This window comes from Arvicanthis niloticus, chromosome 3, assembly GCF_011762505.2.
Source record: "Arvicanthis niloticus isolate mArvNil1 chromosome 3, mArvNil1.pat.X, whole genome shotgun sequence".
NCBI lineage: Eukaryota > Metazoa > Chordata > Mammalia > Rodentia > Muridae > Arvicanthis > Arvicanthis niloticus.
In genome coordinates, this window is record NC_047660.1 from 123,546,890 (window position 1) to 123,573,232 (window position 26,343).

At 42.2% G+C, this 26,343-nt stretch overlaps 1 protein-coding gene across 3 annotated transcripts; it reads left to right on the forward strand.

Annotated features, from left to right (window-relative positions):
- Positions 1-66: 66 nt before the first annotated feature.
- Positions 67-22,293, forward strand: Tmem237 (transmembrane protein 237). Of its 3 annotated transcripts, none has more exons than XM_034499307.2 (13): positions 67-237; positions 2,697-2,728; positions 3,378-3,388; positions 4,806-4,862; positions 6,660-6,797; positions 11,543-11,660; positions 12,400-12,557; positions 14,665-14,788; positions 15,041-15,232; positions 16,580-16,653; positions 17,421-17,511; positions 18,562-18,683; positions 21,695-22,293. In XM_034499307.2, exons 1-13 carry the CDS (start codon positions 202-204, stop codon positions 21,754-21,756), a joined length of 1,215 nt encoding a protein of 404 aa, XP_034355198.1. In that variant the 5' UTR covers positions 67-201; the 3' UTR covers positions 21,757-22,293. The 3 variants fall into 3 exon arrangements, with proteins under 3 accessions (XP_034355198.1, XP_076787972.1, XP_034355199.1); XM_076931857.1 differs by having other exon boundaries at positions 73-587; XM_034499308.2 differs by lacking the exon at positions 67-237 and adding an exon at positions 781-862.
- Positions 22,294-26,343: the final 4,050 nt, after the last annotated feature.

Genomic DNA, 26,343 nt, shown 5'->3' on the forward strand with positions numbered 1-26,343 from the left:
GAAAGCGATCCTCCCTATTTCAGTGACAGATCTCCCTCCAGGCAGTACCCTGGCAGATGGGAACTAGGCGGGGGAACAGCGGTCCCTCCAGGCTCCGCAAAGCCGCCTCCTCCCGCCGGTCCCCGGAGGCCTGGCGTCGCGGGGAGCTGGCCTCGGGCTTGGGCGGTTGAGCCTAGGAAGGCCCGTAGGAAAGAAAGCATCATGAGGGACGACTCAGGGCCTCCGCAGGAGCAAACGGTGAGCGACGAGGGGCGCCTGACCCGGACTGTGGCGAAGTGGAGGTGTCTAACCAGCAGTGACCACCGCCGAGCTGGGAATTGGGAGACAGCTCTGCGGGAGGGGTGCGGCGCCGGATCCGGGCGCTACGGCTGGGCGAGCCTCACTACAAGCTCTCTAGTCACTGTTGCTATGACGACGCCTCCGGGCGGCTCTCCGCTGCCCGCAAAACTAGAGAGGAGGCTATTTCCGGTGGGGAGTTTGAGTCCGGGTCTGGTCACGCCGTGCCCATCCCCACGCAAACCATGATGACCTCCCGGGAAACTGTGGGAGAACCCCCTCCGCTCCTGGGGACGTCGGCCGACGCCGAGGTTTTCCTTTAAGCTTAGTTTGAAGGGATCAGACCGGGTTCGGCCCCGGTAGCATCAGTACCTCATGCGGGAAGGGGTGGGGACGCTTTGGGTCCAGCAGCCCGGAAGGCGCAGCCCGATGACGCTCTGTGCCTGCGCCTGGGCAGGCGGGGCGGGGCGGGGCGGGGCGGGGCGGGGCGGGGGGGGGGGCGGGGCGGGCGACCGCCTTTCCCTGTGCCTCTGTGTCAGTCCCTGGAGACGTGATGGGGAAGAAGCAGGTGGTTAGCGAGCCTCAGGTACTTTAGAGATGTTGGGAATTTAGTCTCCGTCTGTTCAGCCGTTCTGCTTTTGAGGGGTTTAGAGTTGCGGGTTCTAGGTGGGTGAGCTGGTTCATTTTTGCGGGACTTTTGAAATGTCAAGAGTACTGGTTCCTCCTTTCATTACATCTTGAGAATATTAGTGCTTTTATGGAACCACGATTCTATCCCAGTTGTCATTTTGACTGCTGGATACCATTAGGACATCGTAGTGTCCTAATTTTGTAGCATTTTTACGAATCTGTTTGAAAGACTACAACCATGGATTGCTAAATGGGACAAGCAAGAGTATCTAAAATTTAAGCCTTTAGAATCGGTGCCTTCTATAAGCATCATGAAATACCTGAGATAATAAATTGACGTCTAGGTACTGCTCTTACTGTTCAAGTTTTTTAAAGATGTATTTGTTTTATGAGTGTTTTGCTTGCATCTATGTATATGTACCACTTGTGTGCCTATTGCTCACGAAACCAGAAGAGGCTGTCCGTTTTCCTGGAACTGGAATTACTGATGGCTGTGAGCTGCTTTGTGGGTGCTGGGAACTAAACCCAGGTCCACTGCATGAACAGCAGCTGCTCTGAATGGCCAAGCCATCTCTTCAGTGATTATTAACATTAGATTTTGAAAATTTTCAGAATGCTTCTTAACTAATGGTCCCTGTACAACTCTTCTTCCTCAGGTAGAACAGCCCCAAATACTTTCTGTTCTAAAATAGGTTATCTATTTCTATTTTAGGGTAACTTAAAAAAAAAAGAAATCTTTATTTTATGTATATGAGTACACTGTAAACATGTAGTGTATAAAGACACTGGTGTGTCTTCCAACACACCAGAAGAGGGCATCAGACCCCATTGCAGATGGTTGTGAACCACCATGTGGTTGCTGGGAATTGAACTCAGGACCTCTGGAAGAGCAGTCAGTGCTCTTAACAGCTAAGCCATCTCTTTAGCCCTTAAGGTAACTTTTTAAAAGCATGTTACTTTGTGGCATAAAGTGTTAGTTGGCTTTCTTTCTACTTGATAAAACTAAATCCATATTCCTTCTCCTAGTCTGCAAGGTCTTAGTTAATCTGGCTTCTGCGTTTCTGTCCTTTGTAACGTGCTCCAGCCTTGCTGCTCTGTTTTACCTGGAGCACTCCGTGCCCAATCTTTCTCGAAAGCCTTAACTTCTGCTCTTCATTGCCTATAAATTTGGCTCCTTTGCCAGGAAGGCCTCAGCTCAGATAACATCAGAGAGGCATTCCCTAATTAAAGTGTCACTCTTCATTCCTTATGTATGGTTATTTAATGCATGTAAACACAAACGTGCATACATACACACATACATGCATGCACAGACACACGCATGTGCATGCACATATACACATGCATGCATGCATACATACATACATGCACACATATGCACAGGCATGCACACACACATTTATATGGCATGGTCTAGTTTTATCTGTGTGTGCAACATTATCTTCCACTAATGGAAGACTTGTAAAGGGAGGTGAGCTCTGCTCAGATCCTAGGCTGAATGTTCACAATAGGCCAGATTGGTTGAAATGGAAGAAGAAAAGAATTTTATATGGGGTGTAGAAATGGCAGATCAGATCTAAACCCAGAAGTCCAGTTTACATCACCACTTCCCAGGTTTCACTGATAAACAGTCTTGCAAAGATTTGAAGATAATTGCGGATCCATTTTATTTGCATAACATCTGGACAGTGGGCTTTTCAAAGAGTAGCTTGGTGGTACTTCAGATAAATGAAGGTAAGATTCGTCCAGCTTTTATTGACGAGACATTTGCCTCTCTCCTATCTCTATAGCGTCCTCCACGAGCCCTTCCACCTGTGCCAAGGTAAAAATAGTTTACAGTCATTTAATTATTGAAATTCAAAAATGTAAGTAGAAAAAATTGAATAGTTTATGGTTGAAAACTTACAATACTTTGAAAACAAAAAACAAAAAACAAAAAAAACCTTCCTGGAATTTTTAGAAGTCTTCCTAAGAAGTTAGAGGCAAAAGTTAAATTTGAGTCACGAAAATAATGGTCATAAGTAATTATAGCACCCTTAATCTAGCTCGATGGAGTTATGGGTCTGTTCTGAGTGTGCTAGTGTCCTGTCTACCAGAATTCTCTGAGGCCCTTGTATTTGTGGGATATTCCGTCAGAGCTTAAGCCGATTATAACCAGTGACAAAGAAGAGTTCTTAATCTGCTTAGTCCCTTTAATTTATAGACAGTAGGGAATGTGTATTTGTGCTTTCAAAATATTTTTTTAGCAGTGCTATTAAACAATATACTATTTACAGATAATAAGCTACTTCATAAGCTGGCTAACAGTGTGTGAAAGCTAGTTTTATTTTTAAGGTTATAATGATGTAAGTCAATTTTTAGCCAGACAGTAAAATAGATATCCAATTAATAGTTTCTTTTCTTTTTTCTTTCTCTCTCTTTCCCCTCTTTTTTATCCCCTCCTGATTAAATTTGGCTGGGGTCATGTGAAGTGCTATCCAAGGTAAGTTAGTTTACTATTAGTGTAAACAATCCTAAATGCATTTGATGTTCTGAAGTAAGTGTGAAGATGAGTACACTGGTTCTTACGAGGCCAGGAGACTGTGAGGTCTGGCCTAGACTACGTATGACTCAAGGTGGGGACAGTGACACACACCTGTAGTCCCAGGCCCTTACAGGCTGAGGGAGGGGAAATGCCTGAGCCCAGGAGGTGAAGGCCAGTATACATAACAGCGAGACCTTGCTTCAAAATAACAACAACAACAACAACAACAACAACAACAATGCTTTTCTTTGATTCCTTAGTGTGTTCTACTTAGAACTGAATCTAAATGTAGTCTATAAAGCTACAGTGCCCATTCATTTTCACAGTCTCCTATGACTGCCATTTGAAAGTTACTCATGATATGCAATAATAGGTTGCTCTCTGCAGTCGCCTTGACTTGCTAGTAGCTCTGTAGCAGACTGTACTTTTTCTCTTCTCCTTTAGTCAGGATAGGCAAGGTTATGCTACATAACAACTCCAAAAGTTTTATTCACTTAGTATCTTCCAAGTGTTGGAAGTAATTCAAGGTTGGACCGGCAGGATGACATAGTGGGTGAAGGTACATGCTGCCAAGCTGAAAACCCGAGTTAGAGCCCCAGAACTCACAAGGTAGAAGGAAAGAACTGACTCCTGCAAGTTTTCCTCTGACATCTACATACAAGATATGATGTGCACATTCCCATGCACACACCTACACCCACATCTCTCTCTCTCTCTCTCTCACACACACACACACACACATACACACACACACACACACACACATACATAACATAAATAAATGTTAAGTTTTTTTTCTCTGAAGAAAAAGCCCGAGTAGGTTAATTGCAAAGTCCATGTCCCCTGGGCACCAGTCCAGAGCAGTTGGCTTTGTTAGTGCTGTAGTGCGACTGAGGCTGCTTTTGTCATATGATTCTGTTATCCTAATATGAAGCTTCTTCCCTTGATGTGCAGCTGGTGCTTAGGTGACACATGTCACTTCTCCAGTCCAAGCACTGGCCGTGTTTCACCCTGCTTAGCTTCTTATGTCAATAAGATCGGGCCCTTCAGTGCTGCAGACAGACACATGCCACATCTGTTCAGTCTCCTGACCACAACCAATCTAGACTGTGGTACCTCAGTGCCAGGGACTGGAGATTGTATGGGACCAGGTGGACATTTCTTGAGCCCACTTTCTAAGTGACAGTTGTAAACGCCACTGGGTAGCAGTGTATATTGGCACCACGTCTGGCTGCCTTTGGTCTTGCCAGCCTCTTACCTTTCTTCTCCTTATATGTAAATGTTGGTTGACTCCAGAGAGGTAAAAATCTTCCTTATCAGAAATTTTGTTCCAGCTGATTCTCTGCCTTTGTTGTTGTTGCTTTTTGTTTTATAGATGATATTCCACTTAGTCATCCTAAGAAAAAGAAATCCAGAACAAAAAGCATACCAGGTAAGATGTCTGTATTATGGGAGATCACACGTTTTCCCAGGACCTTAAGCATGATCAGCATTACAAATCAGAGAGACAAGGTTCCAGGGGCACCTTGGGGCCAGTGAGGCAAGACCAGGGGTAACTTGAGAGTAACTGAATGTGTTCATAGAATAAAGTACTGTGCCACCTATGCTTAATGTTTACAATATTGTTGAGCTCTGTAGGTCTTTGTCCCTAGATAGCGTAAGTGGCTTGAAGCTCTACTTGGTACTAGACCCTTAAATACAACAATAGATTTAGAGACCTGGGATTCTTAACTCTCCCGTTCTGTGTTAGAGCAAGACCCTGAAGGCGGGGTCACGTCATCCATGTCTCCAAGCTTTAATAGCAAGCAAGCCCATGAAGCCCTTCTGCCATCCTGGGAATCCTGGATGGTCTATTAATAACTCAGACTCAACACATCTAGAATGTATAACCTTCACTAGTCAGTTTTTGGTTTTCTTTATTTTTCTTGTGGGCTTGAGACTTCAGAGTAACCTTTAGTCAATTTCTTTTTTTTTTTAAATTTATTTATTTATTTACACTCCAGATTTTATTCCCTCTGACTGTTCCACATCTCATACTTTAGTTGATTTCTTAACTTCACTCTTTACTTAACACCTCTCCCAAACCTGAAAGGTCTGTGTAGTGTTGATGGCTTGATTTTTGTTGCTGATGTTGTGTTGCTTTTCCTTATATAAAAGGAATCATGTTCTATAGGTACTGTCTTGGCTCTTTTTATATAACATTGCAGGTATCCTTAAGTGATGATTTCATAATGTTACAATATCATTTAATCTTTAACTTAGTATTATTTAATTTACGTAAGGATCTCATTCCAAAAGAGTGTTACAGTTCTACATACAATAGTGGGTGGTGTGGCGAAGGGAGAGCGTAGATTGCTAGCAATGGGAGGATTTGGACTGTTGATAATATGGGGTCTGCTAATTTGCCTTCAAGGAAGTTTCTCTTATCTTCTGCCATCATGAAGCATGGGAGTGTCACCTTCTCTAAGTCCCTAACAAAATGGGACAATGTCAGTCACTAATTCAGTGAATGAAAAGTAGTTTATCTTCCATTTGCATCTCTCAGACATTTTTTTTTCGAGTGCTAGGATAACCCTGGCCCCACATGCCATGTGGATGATCTTCCTGTAACCTCTGTCTCCAGCCCGTCATGGCCTTCAGAATACCAGTGAGGCTAAGAACATTCTCCCTTTGTTTTTCAGTGTATTTTTCTTTGTCAAGGAATGGCAGTAGGCGTTAGAAGGTAGCCAAGAATGATTCAGATTTCCCAAATAATTGTTGAAATTTGATTAAAAGGTTTCATTAGGGGAAAAGTTGAAACTCCTGAGTAACCTGTCACCTCCAGTTAATAATTTATGATGACTTAGTTAACTTACAAGTAAAAGAACGAACCATAGAAGCAGACACGCTTCTTAGGGCGGGAGACAGGAGAATTGTCTATGATGTCAGTTTTAATTTCTCTGCACCTTTTAAATGCTCTGAATGTTCTGAAACAATTTCTCCTCCTCTGCATTAAACGGGTCTTCTTTTTAGCCCTGCCCCTTCCCTCGGCTTACCTGCTCCCCTGTTTATTTCATTTATTTCATTTTCAGCATAGAGCCGAAAATGAGAGGAGAGGAGGCATGAAGTTGGCATAGAGGCACAACCAGGAAAGAGGGGGTGTCGGTGTACAGAAAACACTGCAGGGATCCTTTCTAACTCAGTGGTCTCTGCTCAGGTTGACAAATTTTTTTCTCCTGTCGCCCAGTAGCTACTGCTTCTTCGGAAGGCCGCTCTGAGCCCGTTGTTAACAGGACAACTGAGGGCAGTGAGCCACCAGATGCAGAACTCAAGGAGTACCCAGAAGCTCCTGTTCAAAGGAGACAGAAGAAGACAAGACCACCTCCTGGTACGTGAGGAAACGGTTAGACTGTGACAGAGGTTGTGATTTTGAACCTTGTTCCCATAGGTGGGTTCTTGCTTTCTTCCTTAAAATATCTACCATTTCATGTCCAGTGACTCAGACCCCTTTTCAGGTCTCTCTAGTCGTGAGTATGTAGGCTATGAGAGAAGAAGTAAACGAGAGATAGAGATGGGAGGGGAGAGAGAGAGAGAGAGAGAGAGAGAGAGAGAGAGAGAGAGAGAGAGAGAGAGAGATATCAGGTCTAAGCCAGAAAACTCAGATCTCAGTGTATGCAAGAATTTAGTTAATGAAATGGACATTTGAGATTAGTAGAGGTTGGGTGAATTCTGTCCTAACAAGGATCTAACAAAGCAACAGCCACCATTTATTGAGTATTGTGTCTTGGGCAGTGCTCTCAATGTAAACAAAAATTGTGTGTGTGTGTGTGTGTGTGTGTGTGTGTGTGTGTATCAAGTTGGGTACATACTTGTAATCATAGCAGTCACAACACTGAGTAAGGCAGGAGGATTGCAAGATGTAGGACAGCTACATAATGAATTTCAGGTCTGAGCTACAAAGCAAGATCTCATAAAGGACCACAATGCAAAAATAAAATGTAGTGATAATGGGAACAGAAACAGGAATACAGAAATAGGAGGAAAAAAAAAAGTATCAGGCCTAGGAGTTGAAGCAGCAGAGAGAACTGCAGCACTGTGGGACATTCCCAGAGATAATTCAGATTTAGTTCAGCAAATTGGCAAGCAGGCAACCGCAGTTTTTTTTTTTAACTAATTTATTGGGCTTCTGGTTCTAATCTGGATCAGTCAGGTTTCTCTTGATGGCAGAAAAACTAAAGAACTATATGTACCTCTGCACATCTTCCAGCTTAATTTAAACATGCTGAACTATTTAATAAGAAGTGACACCCGACACAGCAATGAAGGCAAAAATAATACACGCCATGCTCCGGCCTCCTGGAGCTCACGTGATGGGGTGAGAAGAAAAGCTACAGTCTGCAAGCCCCAAAGAATCTCCCTCAAAGAAAAAATAAAACATAATTATTCCCCAAGCACATTGGAATAAAGATTGTGAATTAGGTGTGAAAAGGTTTTTTGAGAGTATAAAATTGATGTTAGAAAGAAGAGCGTGCCCCTCGCTCTGTGAGGACATGGGGGACATTCTGTACTGAACACTGGAGCGGGGACTCCGGTTGCTGAGGGACTGGCACCTGCAGCCTAGAAGGGGACTAAGCTTTGTGGTGTCTGGGAACACCCATGTGTTCCGGCCTCCTCTGCCCCAACCCTCCACGTATCATTAAAAAGAAGAGATATTTGAAGGACACCTACCCTGGTGCTCATTATAGGAAGATTGATAGGATGGAGGTCTAGGTGTGCTTGTCTGTGTTTTCGGTGGAGCTGGGTGTCCAAGCTCAGACAAGAGAGCATAAATGGCCTTGGTCTGTCCAGATGTCTAAGAATAGAAGCGGCTGTAATATTTGATACAATCAAATGATATTAACTTAAAAGTTGAAATGGCTAACCACCAGAACACTGTGATCCTGGTTAAATCATCACAATTTATCTAAATAAGCATAAAGCAAGTATAGGTTAGAAGGATTGCTCAAGTGAAGCTGTCTACAAAATATTGTTCAGTCAGCAACAGAGGTTCTAAAACAGTGTGCATGCAGAGCGTCTCATTTTCACAAAAATATACTTTATTGCCCTCCTATGGTTGCTGTGACAAGTTACTATAAACTGGGAGACTTCAAAGAATCTACATTTATTTTTCCATGGGTCTAAAGAAATTCAAAATCAAGGTGTCCAGGAGGTCGCACTGCTTCCAGAGGCTCTGGGAAGGTGACTTCCTTGCCCCTTGCAGCTTCTGGTGGTGTGGCCAGTCTTCAGCATCCTTGACTATGGATGCATAACACCAGTCTCTGCCCATCTCACATTTTTTTTTTTTGCCTGCTTCCCCAGTTCTCTTCATCAAAGACACCAGCCATTGGATTTAGGGTCCATCCTCACCCAGCATGGCCTCAACTTGTTTATGTCTACAAATGCTCTATTTAGAAATAAAGTTATGTTGGCAAGTTCTAGGATAACTATGATTAGTTTTGTTTTTTTAACAAGGAAGAACAAAATATGATGTTTATTTTTTCATTTAAAAACACATTAGTTTTATGTAGTTAGAAAGGGACAGTGGACTGAATTTATTAACATAAAACAAAGGGGAGGAAGGAGTATGAGGTTAGCTGAGCACTGTTAACACAGATTAGCCCTTGAGGAGAATTTAACACAAAGGGTGTTTCCTGACTAATTAATGACTGCTCCTGGAGAGCAGCCGGCACTGATTATATAGGAAAGTTACAGGAGCAGAGCAGCAGATATTAGGAGTGAGGAGAATACAAGCTAGTTTTAGGAAACATTGAAGTGGGTGTCACTGTGCCTGGGGCAGTCGGAAGGAGACCCAGGCGACTCTCACGAGAGAGGTTTGGGCCCAAACCTGCTGACAGGCATTTTTAACTATTTAGGTTAGGGAAAAGGAATCATAGGGCCCTGCTATTCTTATTAGTTTGGGGCCTATTTTCAAAATTTTCTTTCAGTCTCACCAAGTTTGAGGCTGAGGCAGAAGGTCCATGAGTTCCAGGTCAGTGTGGGCGAAGTACTGAGATCCTCTCTCAAAAAGACAAAACACAAAGGAAAAGAAAAAACTGACCAACAAAAAAGCCCCAAACAACAAGCCTGAGAAGAATCAGACCAAAGAAAGTTTTGGCTCTGGGGAACCGGCTATACCCATTCTAAATACACACAGCCTTGCCGGTCTGATGGTGTAGTATTTTCCTCTTTTCTTCTGAAGCAGGGTCTTGTGTAACCCACACTCGCCTTGGTGTGTAGCTGAGGATTGAACTTCTGATCCTCCTTCCTCACCCCCCTGCTGTAATTATGGTCACCACACTTGTTTTTTGGAGCCTGGGGACTGAGCCTTTTGTATGCTAAGCGAGCACTCTAGCAGCTGAGCTAGTACCTCTAACTTTCTAGGATTTTAAAACTCTGGTTTGCTTTAAAGCTTGTTTTGTTTTACCCAGAATGACTGTTGTGTACTGTCCTGCCTGTATTGTCTTTCTAGCCTAGGCTGCATTTCAGTTAAAATAGTCTGAAGGGTTGAGGTGTTGGACCTAAAGATCCAAAACCAGAGGACTCGCTCCCCCAGAAACACTCACGGATGGGATTTGCTGCAATAACATGAGGTTTATTGATGATAAGATAAAAACCAGTATACTGGGGTTCTCCTGTGTGCAGGCAAGAAGAATCCCAAATTAAAGCTAAGGGCAGCTTATATACCATTTTTACAGAATTTATGAGGGCAGTTATACAATTACCTCTTAAACAATAACCACAAAGGCTAAATTTCAGCCATTCCCAGGCCTGGTTTCTGTTCCCAGGCCCAGTTTCTAAGTAACTCAAATTTACACCTTATCTTTTACAACAAAGGGCATCAGCTTTAGTAGCTTCTATTCACCCAGGTTTTACTGTGTAAAGGGCTTATAAACTCCTATCTTAGGTCTTCCTGGAATGTTTGTTTGAGTCTCTGAAATGTGCTTCTCCCGGGATGTGTCCCTGGGGGAAGTTAATGTTTGAGTCTAAAACCGAAATCGGAGCTTCTTATTAATCTTAAGTTTCTACAGAGGCCTTCTCGGAACCAGTATTTTCAGGTGGGAAGCATAGCTAATGGTCAGGTGGCTCTGTCACCTTGTTTAAACTTAATGGCTACACTGGGTGCAGAGGAGTGAAGGTCATATGACAGATCCTGCGCTCTCAGAAAGCCTGCTTGTCTGATTGGTCTGTGGCTTTGGGCCACGAGGATGATGAGCAGACCCCATCCTCACACAGACTTGCTGCTATGGATAGTGAGCAGCCCCCATCCTCACACAGACTTGCTGCTATGGATGAAGAGCAGCCCCCATCCTCACACAGACTTGCTGCTATGGATGGTGAGCAGCCCCCATCCTCACACAGACTTGCTGCTGATGGATGATGAGCAGCCCCCATACTCATACAGACTTGCTGCTGTTATTAGCAGCAGCATCTGGCTGCTCTGATGGAGGACTGTTGGACTCTGCCTGTTTCACCTGGGTCCGCTCCACTTTTTCTGATTTTGCTTTTGTTCCTTTGCTGTAGTAAACCAACTGCCAGTGTAATGACATCTGAGTCCCGTGAGTCCTGCCAACAAGTTGCCAAACCTGGAGGTATTCCACACCTGGGAATTAGTGTTTGGTTTCATTTGTTTGAAATAGGGTCTTACTCTGTGGCCCTTGCCGGCCTGGAGTTTAACTATGTAGTCCAGGCTGGTCTCAAATTTACAGAGATCTGCCTGTTTCCACCTTCTGAGTACTAGAATTAAAAATAGGCACCACCATACCAGCCACATTTTTCAGCTAAAACATTTTACACTTCTATATTTTAAATTATAATTTCAAGATTTAATGTCAACCAGTCTATGCAAGAAATCTCGTGCTAGCAGAAATGTTGGCACACGCCTTTAGCAAGCAGCTCTCTGAGTTTAAGGCTAACCTGGTCTGCACAGGAAGTTCCAGGGAAGCCAGGACTGCACAGTGAGACTGTTTCAAACAACACTGCCCTTAGCAGAAAAGAATTGCTCCAACCAAAAGTCTGAGAGTTCTCTCGTCTCACAAAAGTTGTGTAATTGTTTTTATTTCTACCTTGTAATCACGTGACACATCTTATTTTCAGAGTTGGAGACTTCCTTCGCCGAAAAGCCATCTAGTCCATCTTTACTACGGAATGAAAATGGCATTGATGTGGAGCCTCGTGAGGAGGCAGTTATCCCAAAACCTCGAAGGAAGGCAAAGTAATCGTCCATTCATCCTTGGAGCTATTCCTTGGAGCTAGTACTGGTGTTTAATCCCAAGTAGTAGCTCCTCACTGGGTCTCAGAAAACACCGTGTCTGTATGTGTCAGGATAAGCAGTGTTACGGAAATGAACCAATGCTATGAGGAATTTGAAAAGAATAGAACACACACACCAAAAAAGAATAATGTATGGAAATATCCCAAGGAGTTATCTCTAAGAAAGTGTAAGCAAAGAGAGTATTTTCATATAAGTTGCAAAACCTGAGATAAAGATTAGTCACTAAAGATAAGCTACTGTGATTTGTTTCTTCTTGTTAATGGATTTGAAGTATTTTGAAATAAGCTTAACTATTGTGTTTTAATATAGGAAATTAGCTATATTATATAGTTATATACATTATATATTGTAAATAATAACATTATTTTTAATCATACTTAAAAATATGCTGGAAGTTACATAACATTAATGTTTGTACTTAAAAATGACTACAAACAATAACCAGTTACATTTAGCATTTTATAATTTGAAGTCAGGAGAAATCTGGTCCAGTCAACGTCCATTTTCTAAATGAGAAAACTGAGGTCCTCAGGATGTGTGCAGTTATTAACAGGTCTATTTGAGTAAACAGCATATTCTTTCACTCCAAGTTTGGGACTCTTTCCTTTATAGTCAGAGGTAATTTCTTATGTGGGTCTTTAAAAATTCAATAATTTTCAAAGATTTTCCCTGATTTCAGGAAAACCCAGCCAGCTGAACCACAGTATGCTAGCGAGCTCGGGATAGAAGCTGAAGACATAATCACGGATGAGCAGAGCACTCTAGAACATTACTCTAGGTTCACGGCACCCACCGGAGTGAGCCAGCCTGTTGGCAAAGTATTTGTGGAAAAAAGCCGTAAGTAACTCCTTGTTTTGGAATACAATTGCTCTAAATATTGTACAGGATATCTTTAACCTGGTGATCATAGTTCTGATGACCTGAATGAAGGAAATAATAAAGAAATATGAACGAAAATAGACAAACTAGTCATTATGCTATTGGTTTTTTTTTCCCAACTGGATTTTATTTGTTTTTAATTGAAAATAGATTTTTTTTCTATGCAATATATTCTGGTTTCAGTTTCTCCGTCCCCACCTCAGGTGTTGCCTTGAAGTAGTCACCATCTGCCTTCTTTGAGACAGGATCTCTCACTGGGCTAAACTCCCAAACCAGGTCATCAAGCCTAGCATGTGTGTGGTCTCCGCTTCTGAACGCTGGAGCTCCAGGCGTGGCCACCGTGCCTAGCAATTTTAGGTAGGCTCTTAGGATCCAAGTCAGGTCTTTGTGCTTGCAAGGCAAGCATTTACTACCTGGGCCTTCCCCACGCTGCCTCATGTTTAGATCCGTGTGACTCAGTCATTTTATTCTTGTTTCCTTTGGTGTAAAAACTTCCCTGTCTGACTAACCAGTAAAGAAAGGCACAAATGTTTCTGTGGCTCTCCAGGAATTTTTTTTTTTTTTTTTTGAGAAAATTAATTATTCTTTTATCCTTTAAAATACCTGAGCAATGGGTTTTGTGAAAGTAACTGAGATGGAGTCTGCCTGCTTCCTGATCCATTCCTGGATTGCTATACTTAAAAAAGAAAGTAGCCACAGTGTAAATGTGATGCCCCAGTCCTACTCCCGGATCTCAAGAGAACTTTCTGAAGTACCCCACTTCTTCCCTGCCAATACAGGAAGCTGAGCTGCACACACCAGCATCTTTTCTCAAGAATTTTTCAAATAATAGCTTGCCTTGATAGTGTAAACATTTAAAAATTTTTTTAAAAAATATTTATTTTAAAAACTTATTTTTATTTTATGTGTATGTGTTTTGCCTATATATTCTGAATTTGTGTCTTGTGCCTACAAAGGTTGGAAGAGGGTGTCTAATCTTTGAAACTAGAATTACAGTGGCTATAAGCCACTATGTGGGTGCTGGGAACTGAACCCAAGTCCTCTGCAAAAATAGCAAGTGCTCTTAACCTCTCAGCCATTTCTCTGGTCTTCAACATTCTCATCTTAATATTCCTAAAGTCTTTAAATTACTTCTATAGACTATAATGCTAGAGGCTTTTAAATTTAATTCTGAGTTGAAAGTTCATTGTTGATTTCAAAAATATAGTCAATCTTAATATTGTTATTTTAACATCAGCCTTGAGTTAAGAAGCAAGCTTATTGGCATTGCATTTTTTTTTTTTTAAGATGAAAAAATTGGGGCTGGAGAGACAGCTTAGCAGTTAAGAGCACTGACTGCTCTTCCAGAGGTCCTGAGTTCAATTCCCAGCAACCACATGGTGGCTCACAACCATCTGTAATGGGGGTCCAATGCCCTCTTCTGGTGTGTCTGAAGAAGGGGACAGTGTACTCACAGACATGAAATAAGTGACTAAATCTTAAAAAAGAAAGAAAGAAACAAGGAGAGAAAGAAAGAGAAAAAGAAAGAGAAAGAAAGAGAAGAGAAAGAAAGAAAGAAAGGAGAGAAAGAGAAAAAGAAAAAGAAAGAAAGAAAGAAAGAAAGAAAGAAAGAAAGAGAAGGATGAAAAAATTACATGTCTAAGCAGCCAAAGGTGAGAGAAAAGGAAAAAAGTTACAGTCAAGGGTAATTTTTAGATTACAAAAAATAGTAAATTTCAACCTTTGTTTCACCCTTCCTTTTTTATTTATTTACATTTTGAGCACATGCACTTGTGTGTGATGTACACGACGTGTGTGAGGTCAGGACAACTTTGTGGAGCCAGTTCCATCCTGCTACCTCTGTGGTGTCTAGGGCCAAGCTTAGGTCAGCAGGCTTGATCTGAGGCAGCACCTTTACTTGAACAGCCATCTTGCAGGCTCCTTGTTTTTTTCTCTAAGATTTTACTTTACTCCAATTTTTTATATGAGTGCCTGTGGAGGCCAGAGATGCAGATCCCTTTGGACCTGGAGCTTCAGGCTTTTGCTTGCCATTAGTGATTGTGTTCTGTCTGCTCTGCACTCCCAGGGAGATTTCAGGCGGCAGATCGTTCCGAGTTGATAAAGACCACAGAAAACATAGATGTGTCAGTGGACATGAAGCCATGCTGGACTACCCGTGATGTGGCACTTTCCGTGCACCGAGCTTTCAGGTGGCTGCCTTTTGTTGGTGTTCATTAAGCAAATGTTAATTTTAATTATCATCTAAAACAAAAGAAAAGAGTCCTGGCCGCTCCATACTTTGTAAACAGTTTGACAGTTGTAACGGTTTGTAGATTTATTTTTGTGGATATCCCACTTGTGCTTTTCATAATATGTTAAATTTTATTATATTTGAGGAGATTTTAAAAATACCTTAGCTTTTTATTTTAGTGGTTAATATATAATCAAACTCTCCTCTGCAGGACGATCGGTCTGTTCTCTCATGGCTTCTTGGCTGGCTGTGCTGTGTGGAATATTGTTGTGATCTATGTTCTCGCAGGAGATCAGTTGTCTAACGTCTCCAACCTTCTGCAGCAGTACAAGCCCTTGGCTTATCCCTTCCAGAGCCTTCTTTACTTGCTTTTGGCTCTAAGTACAGTTTCAGCATTTGACAGGTAAGGCTGTTGTGAATGTGGGGCCGTCTAACCTTCCTTCAGGAAGAGACAGTGAGCAGTGTGTGTCACGACTTGTTAACCCAGTCTTTATATTAGCATGGCCTTGGCTGCATTTTACTGTATCCATAGAGATCTTGTTTCCAAGGGAAGGTTAGACCTTCACCACTTATTTTGGGGAACACAGATCAATTCACTTTAAAGAATATCAGCAGGGCTGGAGGGATGGCTCAGTGGGTAACGACGCCTGCTGTCAAGCCTGACGTCCTAAGTTTGCTACCCAGGACCCGCATTGCGGAAGGAGACAACCAGCTCCTGATAGTTGTCTTCTACCTCCATGTGTGCACCATAGTGTGTGTGTGTGTGTGTGTGTGTGTGTGTGTGTGCGCGCACGCACTAGCATGTACCCACCTGCCCATGCAAACTAAATAAAATCATCCCCCCAGCTGCCCCCCCCCAAATAAAAACCCTGCCTATTTATTATTGTCACAATTTGCCTCTCTGTTTCTGTGATAAAACACTGAGCAAAAAACACAGTTTGGGAAGGAACGGGTTTGTTTTGCTACATATTTGCCCTCGTCAGGGGACACGCAGCAAGAACTCACCAGGGCAGGAACCTGGATTGTGAACTGAAGCAGAGACCGTGAAGATGCCACTTTTACTCTCCATGGCTTGCTTAGCCTGCTTTTTAAAAAAAATACAACTCAGTACTACCTGCCCAGCCATGGTGTCACCCAGAGTGAACCGGGCCCTCCCACAGTTTTGACTTGTTCTTTGGTTGGCGTTTTGGTTTTTGAGACAGGGTTTCTTTGAGTAGCCTTGGCTGTCCTGGAACTCCCTCTGTTGACCAGGCTGGCCTCAAACTGACAGAGATCCACCTGCCTCTGACTCCTGAGAGCTTGGACTAAAGGTGTGTGCTACCACTGCCCTGAGCACATCAAGAAAATGCCCCCATAGACTTGCTTATAGGCCAATCCTGGAGTCATTTTCTTAGTGGAGGTTCCCTCAGCTTCCCAGATGACTCTAGCTAGTGACCGGTTGGCAAGAACCAGGCAGCACTGTAGTCTAATAGTTTAACAGGAAGAGGAGGAAGCTAATGATTTTTGCCGATTAAGGTTAAATTGTTTCCTTATGTGTCTTAATACTTGTCTTCATGTTAGATATTTTTCATAGCTTTTGTAAATTAAATAAGGTAGATGCTTTTTCATGTTTAAATTTAAACCTTAGCAAGAGACTGGTAAGGGACAGTGGACCTGGTGGCAGTAGGCTAGAGAAGGGAACACAAGTGAGGGGGTCCATTGTGTTACGTCACAGCTGCGCAGTGACAAGAGTGCTTTCATCTCATTCTAGGACTGACTTTGCTAAAACATCGGTAGCAATCCGGAACTTTTTGGCCCTGGAGCCAACAGCTTTAGCTTCTTTCTGTGAGTAATAGCTACCTTGATAACTATGTTATAACTGAGCAATTCTGTCACTTTGAATCAAGAAAAATATTGTTCAGAAGGTTTATGTTATTTCTTCATATAAACCATTACTTACAGATCAATGAATTCATAATTTAAAACATGATAGGAGTAATTTTTTAGAATGATTCTTTTGTTTTTGAGGCAGGATTTGTTACATAGCTCAGGCTGGCCTTGAACTTTCTGTGTGCTGGAGGGTAGCCTTGAACTTCTCATTCTGTTTGCTTTCCCTTAAGTGCTGGGATTTACAAGCATTCACTGCCGTGCCTGGCCTACAGATGTTTTTCATTTGAAGATTGATCATCTAAATGACTTTCAGAAGTTGAATTTATACGTGAGGTCCTGGGTTTAATGCCCTTCACCAAAAATAATAAGTGAAGTTAAATTTGCTGGCCTTCATTACTTACTTATGTGTTTCTAGCGATCTATAATACATTTTGCTGTAGGTTACAAGATTCTATTAAAGCTAGTTTGAGGGCCTTGAACAAGTCATTTAAATTCTGAAAAGACCTTCTGGGCTCCTTCCCGCAGGTTCAGATGATGCAGCAGTGAGGCTGTGGTCATCCGTGACACTGCACCGTGTCCATGCCTGTATAACAAACAGCTGGCCTCCTGGAGCTAAATGAATTTCTTTTGTATATTATTCACCAAAATATGGATTGTTTTGGTCTTAAAGTTCAATATAAACAGCAGTTAGATTTATTAGTGGTTTCACTTCTTCCCCTCAGTGTATTTTACTGCTCTGATACTATCTCTGAGTCAGCAAATGACAAGTTACAGAATCCACCTTTACGAACCTTCTGTCAATGGAAGCCTCTGGTAAGAATCTACAGTAATATTAGCAGTTATTAGGCTAACAACAGCAATCCATACATCATAACAAGGCTACATTTCTGTTTATAATAAATCATGAGAAGATACCTGTTCTGTTGGTTAATGGATAATGACCTTTCTTTATATATATATATATGTGTATATATGTATATATGTATATATATATGTGTGTGTGTATATACATATATATACACACACATATATGTATACACACACATATATACATGTGTATACACACACACACACATATATACATGTGTATACACACACACACACATATATATATATATATATATATATATTTTTTTTTTTTTTTTTTTTTTTTTTTTTTTTTTCTTGACATGTAGTTTCAAGTAGCCCAAACTCCTTAGGTAGGTGAGGCTGGCTTTGAACTCCTGATCATACTGCCTGTCTCTCCTAAATGCTGTGATTACGGCCATGAGCCACTATATCCAGCGTATACCTGGATTTTTAAATGAACTATCTTCTTTTAAAAATATGAGGATGGATTGGAGGTACTCTATGCCTTTACCCCATGCAGGGAGCCTAGTATCACAGAATGGTGGTGGAAGGGGTGGTTGGAATACAGCCCAAGAACTGAGCAAGAAGTACTAGGAAGTGGGGGAGAACCAACATTCACAGATGAGTAGCCAGCTGATGGGTTGACCAGATGGCTGAAAGTCCAGTTTAAGCGAATGACAGTCTCTCACAGTAGGTGAGGGCTAAGAGAGGAAGGAGATTGTTAGCTGAAAAATACTTCCATGATATTGTAAGGGAAATTGTTGGGACTCTTGGGGCGGGGGACATTTAACTTTCATTACACTGCTGTACAGAGATCTCTCTAGAGCTCACATGGGCTTTGGGCTCTGCAGATGTGTACTGGGTTTCTTCTGTTGCTTGTTTTAGGAAGATCACACTTTATCACACTTGATAGTTCTCAAGAGGAGGACTACGTTTTAAAAGTATATTTAATAGTTGCATTTGGACTTGGGGGCAAAAATGAAGGCATTTTTAACGAGCATTTCTCATCTCCAGGGCAGCAGAAGTTGAGGAACCGATTCTCATGCCATGGGTCATAGTGAATCTGGTGGTGGCTCTTCTGGTTGGACTATCGTGGCTCTTTCTGTCTTACAGGCCAAGCATGGATCTTAGTGAAGGTATTAAACTAAAACAAGATAGAAGTATTGTGCAATTTCTCTCATGATCAATCTTTCGATAATACTTCAATAATAAATACATTTAAAATAAACTATTAGAAGGACAATGAAAATAAGAAGGTCTCAGAATGACAGAAGAAACAAGGAGGACTTAGAGAGTCGGAGCCTGGGAACATTTCCTGAGGGTCCTTAGGCTTCCAGAAGGTGTGCCTTCTGGGAACACTGAGGGTTTGCTAAAGCTCTGCTCTTACCGTGCTAGGTCTTCACTATGTATATACAAAATATATATATTAGGTTTATATCATATATATGATAGTAAATAATTTAACCAAACTATGTAAAACTAATCTTGACAGATATACTACAAAACAAATAATTCACTTTAATAATAAATGTTCTCAATACATTACTTGGTGATAAGGAGCTAGGGAATTTCCCTGCATCCCAAACCACTAAAAAGAAAAAAAATCTGAGGCTATGGAAAATTGCCACCTAATAATATTCACTTCCCTATTTTAAGCCTTTGATATTTTTGTTAATTTTTCACTGAACAACCTAGTTTAACCATCTTACTGAATGTGCTCTCAAGTGCTGGGCTTAGTTTGTTCCATTTGCCACATGCAGCATTAAATAACTACTACCAACTACATTTTAAGATGCAGGATGAGAGCACATTGCATACTGGCCTTATTCATCTTCTTGTCTACATGAAGATGATGGAGAGACACCCAGGTATATGCTATGTTCTCTGAATGTTTGTATCACAGCTGAAGAAAGTCAAAAGTAGCACACATCAGTCTTTACAATGGAGCTGATTTCACATAAGGATAGCCTTTGCTTTGGAGACTGAAGTTTTATTTAACGTGGACAGCCAAATAACAGTGTAATCTGTGGCTAGTCAAAAGATACACTTTTAAGTCCATTCATATTCCTGACATCTTTGAAACTTGTGTTGACTTGATCTGTTACTTTCTGTGCTAATAAGACACAAAGAGGCCTGAAGAGCTAGACTGGCTTGCCTTCCTACATCAGAGTGGTAGCTAGGTTTAGATGAACATCAGAAAGACAATTGAATATAAAGCGCTAGCATCCAGTTATTTAAAACATCATCAGCACAGACACAGCCTCTGTCATTCTCAGAGAAGTGAGTGATTCTCATCTAACGTTGACATACTCTTATTTCGTTGTCTAACAGTGTTTTCTTGTTTTACCTTTAATGTGCCCAGTGAAGTCACTAACCTCCAGACCCAAGGGCCTTTTTAGAACGCTCCTGTTATCAGACTAGCTCACCAGCAGATGCTCTAGGAACACTTGGTGTTTTACTGTATGTTGGACTCCGTGACAGGGCTTCCATGCTGTCATCTGTTCACTTGTGAGCGCTGTGGTCACATCATCACCACCCTCCCCTCTCCCCTTCTAACTCCTCCCATGTCCCTTCTTCCTAATTCATGACCTTTTCTCCTATAATTTTTGTTTTATTTACAGATGTAAAATTTGTATATGTGGGCATGTGCCTGAACATACAGCCTATTGAGTCCAGTTGGTGTTTTCCATATGTGCATGTGTGTACCACATTATACCAAACCAGAACGCCACTTCTTTCATATTTCATCTAGGATTGTACTTTTTTACATTGTAGGTCTCATGTCGCTCCACTAAATATCCTGTGCTTTCTTCAGTTTGCTGCATCGTGGACTTTGGGCCTGGGTAGCTGGTCAGCTGGCAAAGTGCTTGTTATGCAAACAGGAGAAGCTGAACTTAGATTTCCAGTGCCTGTGTAAAAACCAGGCACAGTGTTGTGCACCTGCAGTCTCAGCACAGGGAGGGAAGAGACAAGGGGTTCCCTGCGTTCATGGCCAGCCAGCCTGGCCGAATCGATGAGCTCCAGGTTCAGGGGGAAACCCCCATCTCAAAAATAATGTGGAGGGTGATAGAGGAAGGTGCCTGACCTTGATCAACCTCTAGCATCTATGTGTGTGTGCATACACTCACATGAATATGTGTATACGGCATACCTACTCACACACAAGTATGCTGCACATTGTGTTTTGCTGGTTTTTTTCTCATGAAGTATGGTTTTTGGACATTCAAAGAATTTTTTAGTCTGATGGTTTATGTCAGAGGACTTTTATTGTTTGTATTCTCAGGGTTTAATTTTTTATATTTCTTAGCATTTTAATAATAAATTGTATTTCTATGTGAAATAATAGTTTAATTATGAAAATGTCAACTAACAGCACTCTGTATTGTTGCTGGGACTGACACTAGTCTTGGCTGGCTTGTGCAGGGTTCTGTTCTGTCTCAACTGCAATGTGCAGGATACATAGTAATAATTTCAGAAACCTGCTGTCTTTTAAGGATGGTCATTTTAACAGTGAAGACAAAATGAGGATAATCCTAGCTTACTGGGACTTTCGGCAGTGAAGTGGGAGAGCAGAGTGGAGGGGCTGTAGTAACACTTAGTGTTGGTTCTGAGTCCTTCCTTCTCTCCTGCATCGTAAATCACCTGATCGCAGTAGAATTACATCTCTTAGCTCTCTTAATGACCCTAGGTGACTTAATTTTCTTGGTAAGATATGTTAATGTTGTCTTTATTATGTGTATTTATTATTAATTAGTTAATTAATTTTTTGGGTTTTCGAGACAGGGTTTCTCTGTGTAGCCCTGGCTGCCCTGGAACTCACTCTGTAGACCAGGCTGGCCTTGAACTCAGAAATCCGCCTGTCTCTGCCTCCCAAGTGCTGGGATTAAAGGCGTGCGCCACCACTGCCCGGCTATGTGTATTTTATTTTTAAGAGGTTTATAATACATTTAATGCTTGAACTTTTACAATTATGAAACATCTTCACTTGCTGCTAGCGTAGCTTTCAGATTAAAAACTCCCTGGATAATTCATACTTTATATGAGTATTATGCATGAATCGGTATTTCAGCAGACTGTGACTAAGCTGCAAAACCATTCTGGGGATCTGAAAATGTTTTAAGTATGATATGTTTATTCTCTTCTCCAGAGTTAATGTTCTTTTCTGATGTGGACGCGTACCCTGAGAAGGCAATCAAAGCATCTCCATAGCACTGGCTCCCTCCCTGCAGTGACACCTGTGTTCTCCACTCCTGTTTTTAAGTGATTTTTATAAGATACGTGTATTTATAATTGAGCTTTTGTTACATAATACTGAAATGCTGAAATACTGGAGATTATGAAAAGTGTTTAAATTATATCTGGTCTTTATACCGAACCTTAATATCTTTATTATTGTTACCTTAGTGATACAGGAGATAACAAGCTAAAAAAGCAGGTGATGTGTTTGTTTCCTGTTCTCTCAAATTTGATAAATTCACAATTATTATCTAAAAGGCACCAATTTAGAAAAGCCTTAACTTCAGTGTTATAAAATATACATCAAGTTTAAATGTAAATTTAGAGGATAGGGAAGAAGGGAAACTGTCTTTATTTTATATTTTTAATGTCTTCTTATTGACAACTCTGCAGTATGTAATTTGTGTTTTCTGAATCTGGCCAGTGTTGTGTATCATGTAATAATTATTTTGTCATCTGAATTGAAAGATGCTTTATAGCTAATAAAACAGAAATATGTCTTTTTGAAAAGCTTTATAGACTGAAGATTTTCCTTTTTTTAAAATCTGTACCAGTTATTTTCCTATCTGGTTGCACATGAGAAACATGTAGGGAGCTTTGGGAGAATGTTGTCACAGCTCCCGTAATCCAGGACGTGAGAGGTGGAGACTGGGTCACCAGCTCACTGCCACCCTCAGCTTCTCAGCAAGTTTGAGTCTAGCCTGAGCAACTTGAAACCAAAAACAGCAACAACAAACTCAGATATAGCAAAAGAGAAGCCGGACCATGAGCCAGCTCAGACTTGTGATTTGGGGCTAACCTCTGGAGAGTCTTTGCTCTGACTTTTTACAGTTGATGAATTTCAAACCTGGGATTTTATTCTGAAAGGCAAGGACTCTACCACTGAGCCACCTTCTTAGTCCTTCTGTTTCTGCTAGTTTGCTGAGACAGGGTTTTGCGCTGTACCCCGGTCTGACCCTAAACTCCTGATTCTCCTTCCCCGGCCTCTTGAATGCTGAGATTGAGGGCTTATTCTCGTGAGTCACAGGAAACATGAGTGGAAGACCACCATCTTCATTCTCGCACTCTCAGATATCTCTAGGTTCCTGGGAAATTCCACTCTTAGGGTGGGTTCAGCATGGAAAAAAAGCAGTCTCAACACATTTCAAATGGTTCTTCAGCTGGTGTCTGTGAGCCCTGACAGCTTAAGCCAGTGAGAAGAGAAGGTGACTCAAAGGCCGTTGGGCACGTCCCTGAAACTACTAGGCCTCCCAAATTAGCTCACAACTGAATGCTGTATAGAAGATGATCAACGGTTTGATAATCGAGGTGGCTGTTCTTGAGGATTGCTTTATGTCAGCAGTGTACTAGAATATATTTTACTATCTGTAAAGCCAGAGTCGCTGAACAGGATTCACATGTGTTAGAGAATTATAACTGCATGCGGTTCTGGCATTCCTGCCAGTTCCAGTCTTCACTGCTTAGCAGTGATTCTCGTGTCGGCAGCTGCGAGTGTAGGAGTTCACAGTCTTGTTTTGCAGCAACTGCAGGGATGTTGAGCTGAGGTCTATCATATCTGAATTGTGTCATCAAGGAGAAGTAGGGAAAGGTGCTCTCAGTGTGGGTTTGTTGCTGGCTGAGTCACGGCCCCTCTCATTCCTCAAGTCCATGAGTATACAACTTTTCACAGCAAAAGTGGTTTTGCAGATGTGAGTAGGGATACAGCCTTGAAATGGGGAGAATATCCTCCATTGTGCAGTGGCTCACCACAGATAGGTGATGTTTTCGAAAGGACTAAACCCTTTCCTATTTCGTCAAAGAGCTGTCGGTCAGTTGTGATATTTCTGCTTATAAAGGTGGAGGGGCTTTTAGTGACCCAAAAGGCTGGGAACAGACTCTTATCCGACAGCCAACAGACATAGAATTCAGGAATTCTATCAAGGATGAGCAAGGAAGCAGTCCTCCAGAAAGCGGTACCATCTCTGTGGTTCTTTGATTTGGACTCAGTTATATCTGTACCACACTTGAAACACAGACAAGTAAGGTAGCAGCTCTGTATTGGCTAAGTGGCCAGGTTTGCTCCTAACGGCATAGAGGCAGCAGCCTTACACTGCAGCTGGAGAAAGCTATGTTGATAATGTCATAACCAACACTGGAAGAATGGTCTCTGAATTAAAGTCTGAGAGTGACTTAGAGCTCACGTCCCCTGATGTACCCCAGCCAGGACACAATTCCTGAGTAACTGCTGGGACCTACAAACCCTTCACCCACAACAAGCCAACAGTGCATGTCGAAGACTCTTTTGACCACGATGATTAGGAAAGTCCAGTGCAAAGGCCTCATTGGTTAACTCAAGGCAACGTGTAACTCAAAGGCTGTAGATGAGAACATCAAACCTGTCAAATTGGAATCTTTGAGGATGAAGTGTAGGTTTATGGGAGAAGGGAGGATGAGGCTCTTAATCTACTTAGATCTGGGAATGGAAGGATCCAGGAAAAGTTTATAGGTGAAGTCAGTTGTGAGCAGGGGCTTTGTAAAATGGATGATTGCCTTCTAGAGATGAGTACCAAAAAGGAGAAAGGTGAGTGAGCTTAGCACTTTAAAAAATCTTTCATCGTTGTCTTCATCATCGTCGTGTGAATGATGGGGAAGGGGTTTTGTGCCACAGACTAAATGTGGAGGTCAAAGGACAACTTTGTGCAGTTGGTTCTCTCCTTATTTATATGGATTCTGGGTATCAAACTCAGGTCACCAGGCTTGCGCAAGGATGTCTATTTGCCGAGCCAGCTTATCAGTTCAGCTCAGCGGTTAAAAAATAAAAGAAGTTTTATTTTTATCTATATGAATGTGTGTCCACGCAACACGCGTGTGGGTACCCTACAGGCTAGAAGTGTCAAATTCTGAAAGCTACAGGATGTTGCAAGCTGTCCAATGTGGGTACTGAGTACTGAACTCAGGTCCTCTGAAAGAGCCACAGGGTGCTTTTTCAAGGGGATGGGAAGAGTGACCTACGCTAACCCGTATGCAATCAGGCATGCTTCTCAGGATACTGTCTTTGAGTGCAAAGAAAGAGGTATCCCTGCAGTACTTTGTCTCGCACCCTCCAGCATCTCCCTTTACAGAGGAGGATCAATGGTAGGATGTCCCACAAAGGCAGCTGCTCTAGGAAATTTTGGGGGGGTGGGGTGGTGAACTTTGAAGCACTGTATTGGGACTGGTGCTTGACAACTTTTGGAGTGGGTTCATCATCAGAGTCCAATTTTAGGTAATGGACCTGGAGTGGCTTTGGCTGCCATGTTATCTACCTGGATCTTTATAAGAGTAGTAAGGTGAGAGAAGGCCCAGGGGCCAAAAGAAATGAGCAAGAGAGGGACAATGAGAGGCCCAAGGATAGAAGGGAGTGAGATAGAAAGCCAAGGTGAGGCAGAGAACCAGTTCTTATACCAGCTCTCGCTCTTTCTTTCTTTTTCTTTTATCTTTTCTCTAAGCCCTCTCGAACTCTGTGCATGCTATCTTTCACTGCCCCTGATTTATCTACAAAGAAGCAGCACTCTTCCTTTAAAAGTGGCACAGAGTCCTTTCTGTTGAAGGAGCAAGAGCTCTAGGTCTCATCTATTCTGAAGGACAACTTTAGCTGAAGAGGAAAGTGACTCACTAAGGGCTTCGATGCCCTGCTGTCGCTCTCTAACATCTTGATCCATGGTGGCACTAAGCTCAGAGTAGTAGTGATTGGAGAGGACAAGGGAGGAAATTCCAGTCCCAGCGCCCACCGCCCCCAGCCCCAAGATGACTGCAACGGTCATTGCAATGATGGGCTCTCGCTTTTGTCGGAGGAGACCTTCATCCTGTCTTGAGGGTGAGGTCCAGGAAAGGCGCTCCTCTTGGTTCCATAAGTGGAAAAGTCATCTGACAAGTAATAGGCTAACCGCAGGAGAACCTGTACAAAAGATCTTTTGAAGTTTTAAAGGTAGTAAGGTGTATGCATGGAGTGAGTCCAGAGAAGCAGGGCTACCATGTATCCTCAAGAGGGATAAGATAAAAGTCGCCCATAAGGTTAAAAGAGGGTTGAGTCTGGTTATAATGCAAGCAAAGGTAGGAGGCAGCTTGTTCCCAGGAGGGGTGACGTAGGTACCAGATCCTGAGACCATCTCCAAAGAAAGTCTTTTAAAGGAGGAATGTTGCCAACGGCAGGAACCACATTCTGTGGAGAGAGTAAACTTATCATGGGGGACAGAATTCTTATATAGAAAGGAGGTGAAGAAGGATAGCAAGGCCAGCGCTCCTGCATGAGCTCTGGGTGAGAATCATTGATGGCAGCAAATGTCTGTTCTACAAGGGAAAAGACAAGGTGTGAAGAAGAACGATGAGAAACTCTTGTTAATGAGGGAGTCGACTATGGCACGGCCTCATCCTGTGAAGGAGAAGGGGAGGAGGAGGTTGAGAGTTAGAATCACTGGCAGTGCCTCCCACCCTGCGACAATTCTTGAGCACCAAACACACAGTCATAGCATATAAGGATGTGTTTGGTGGAGACAATGGAAAGACAATGCTCAATGATCTGTGTTTTGATGTGAAGGATTG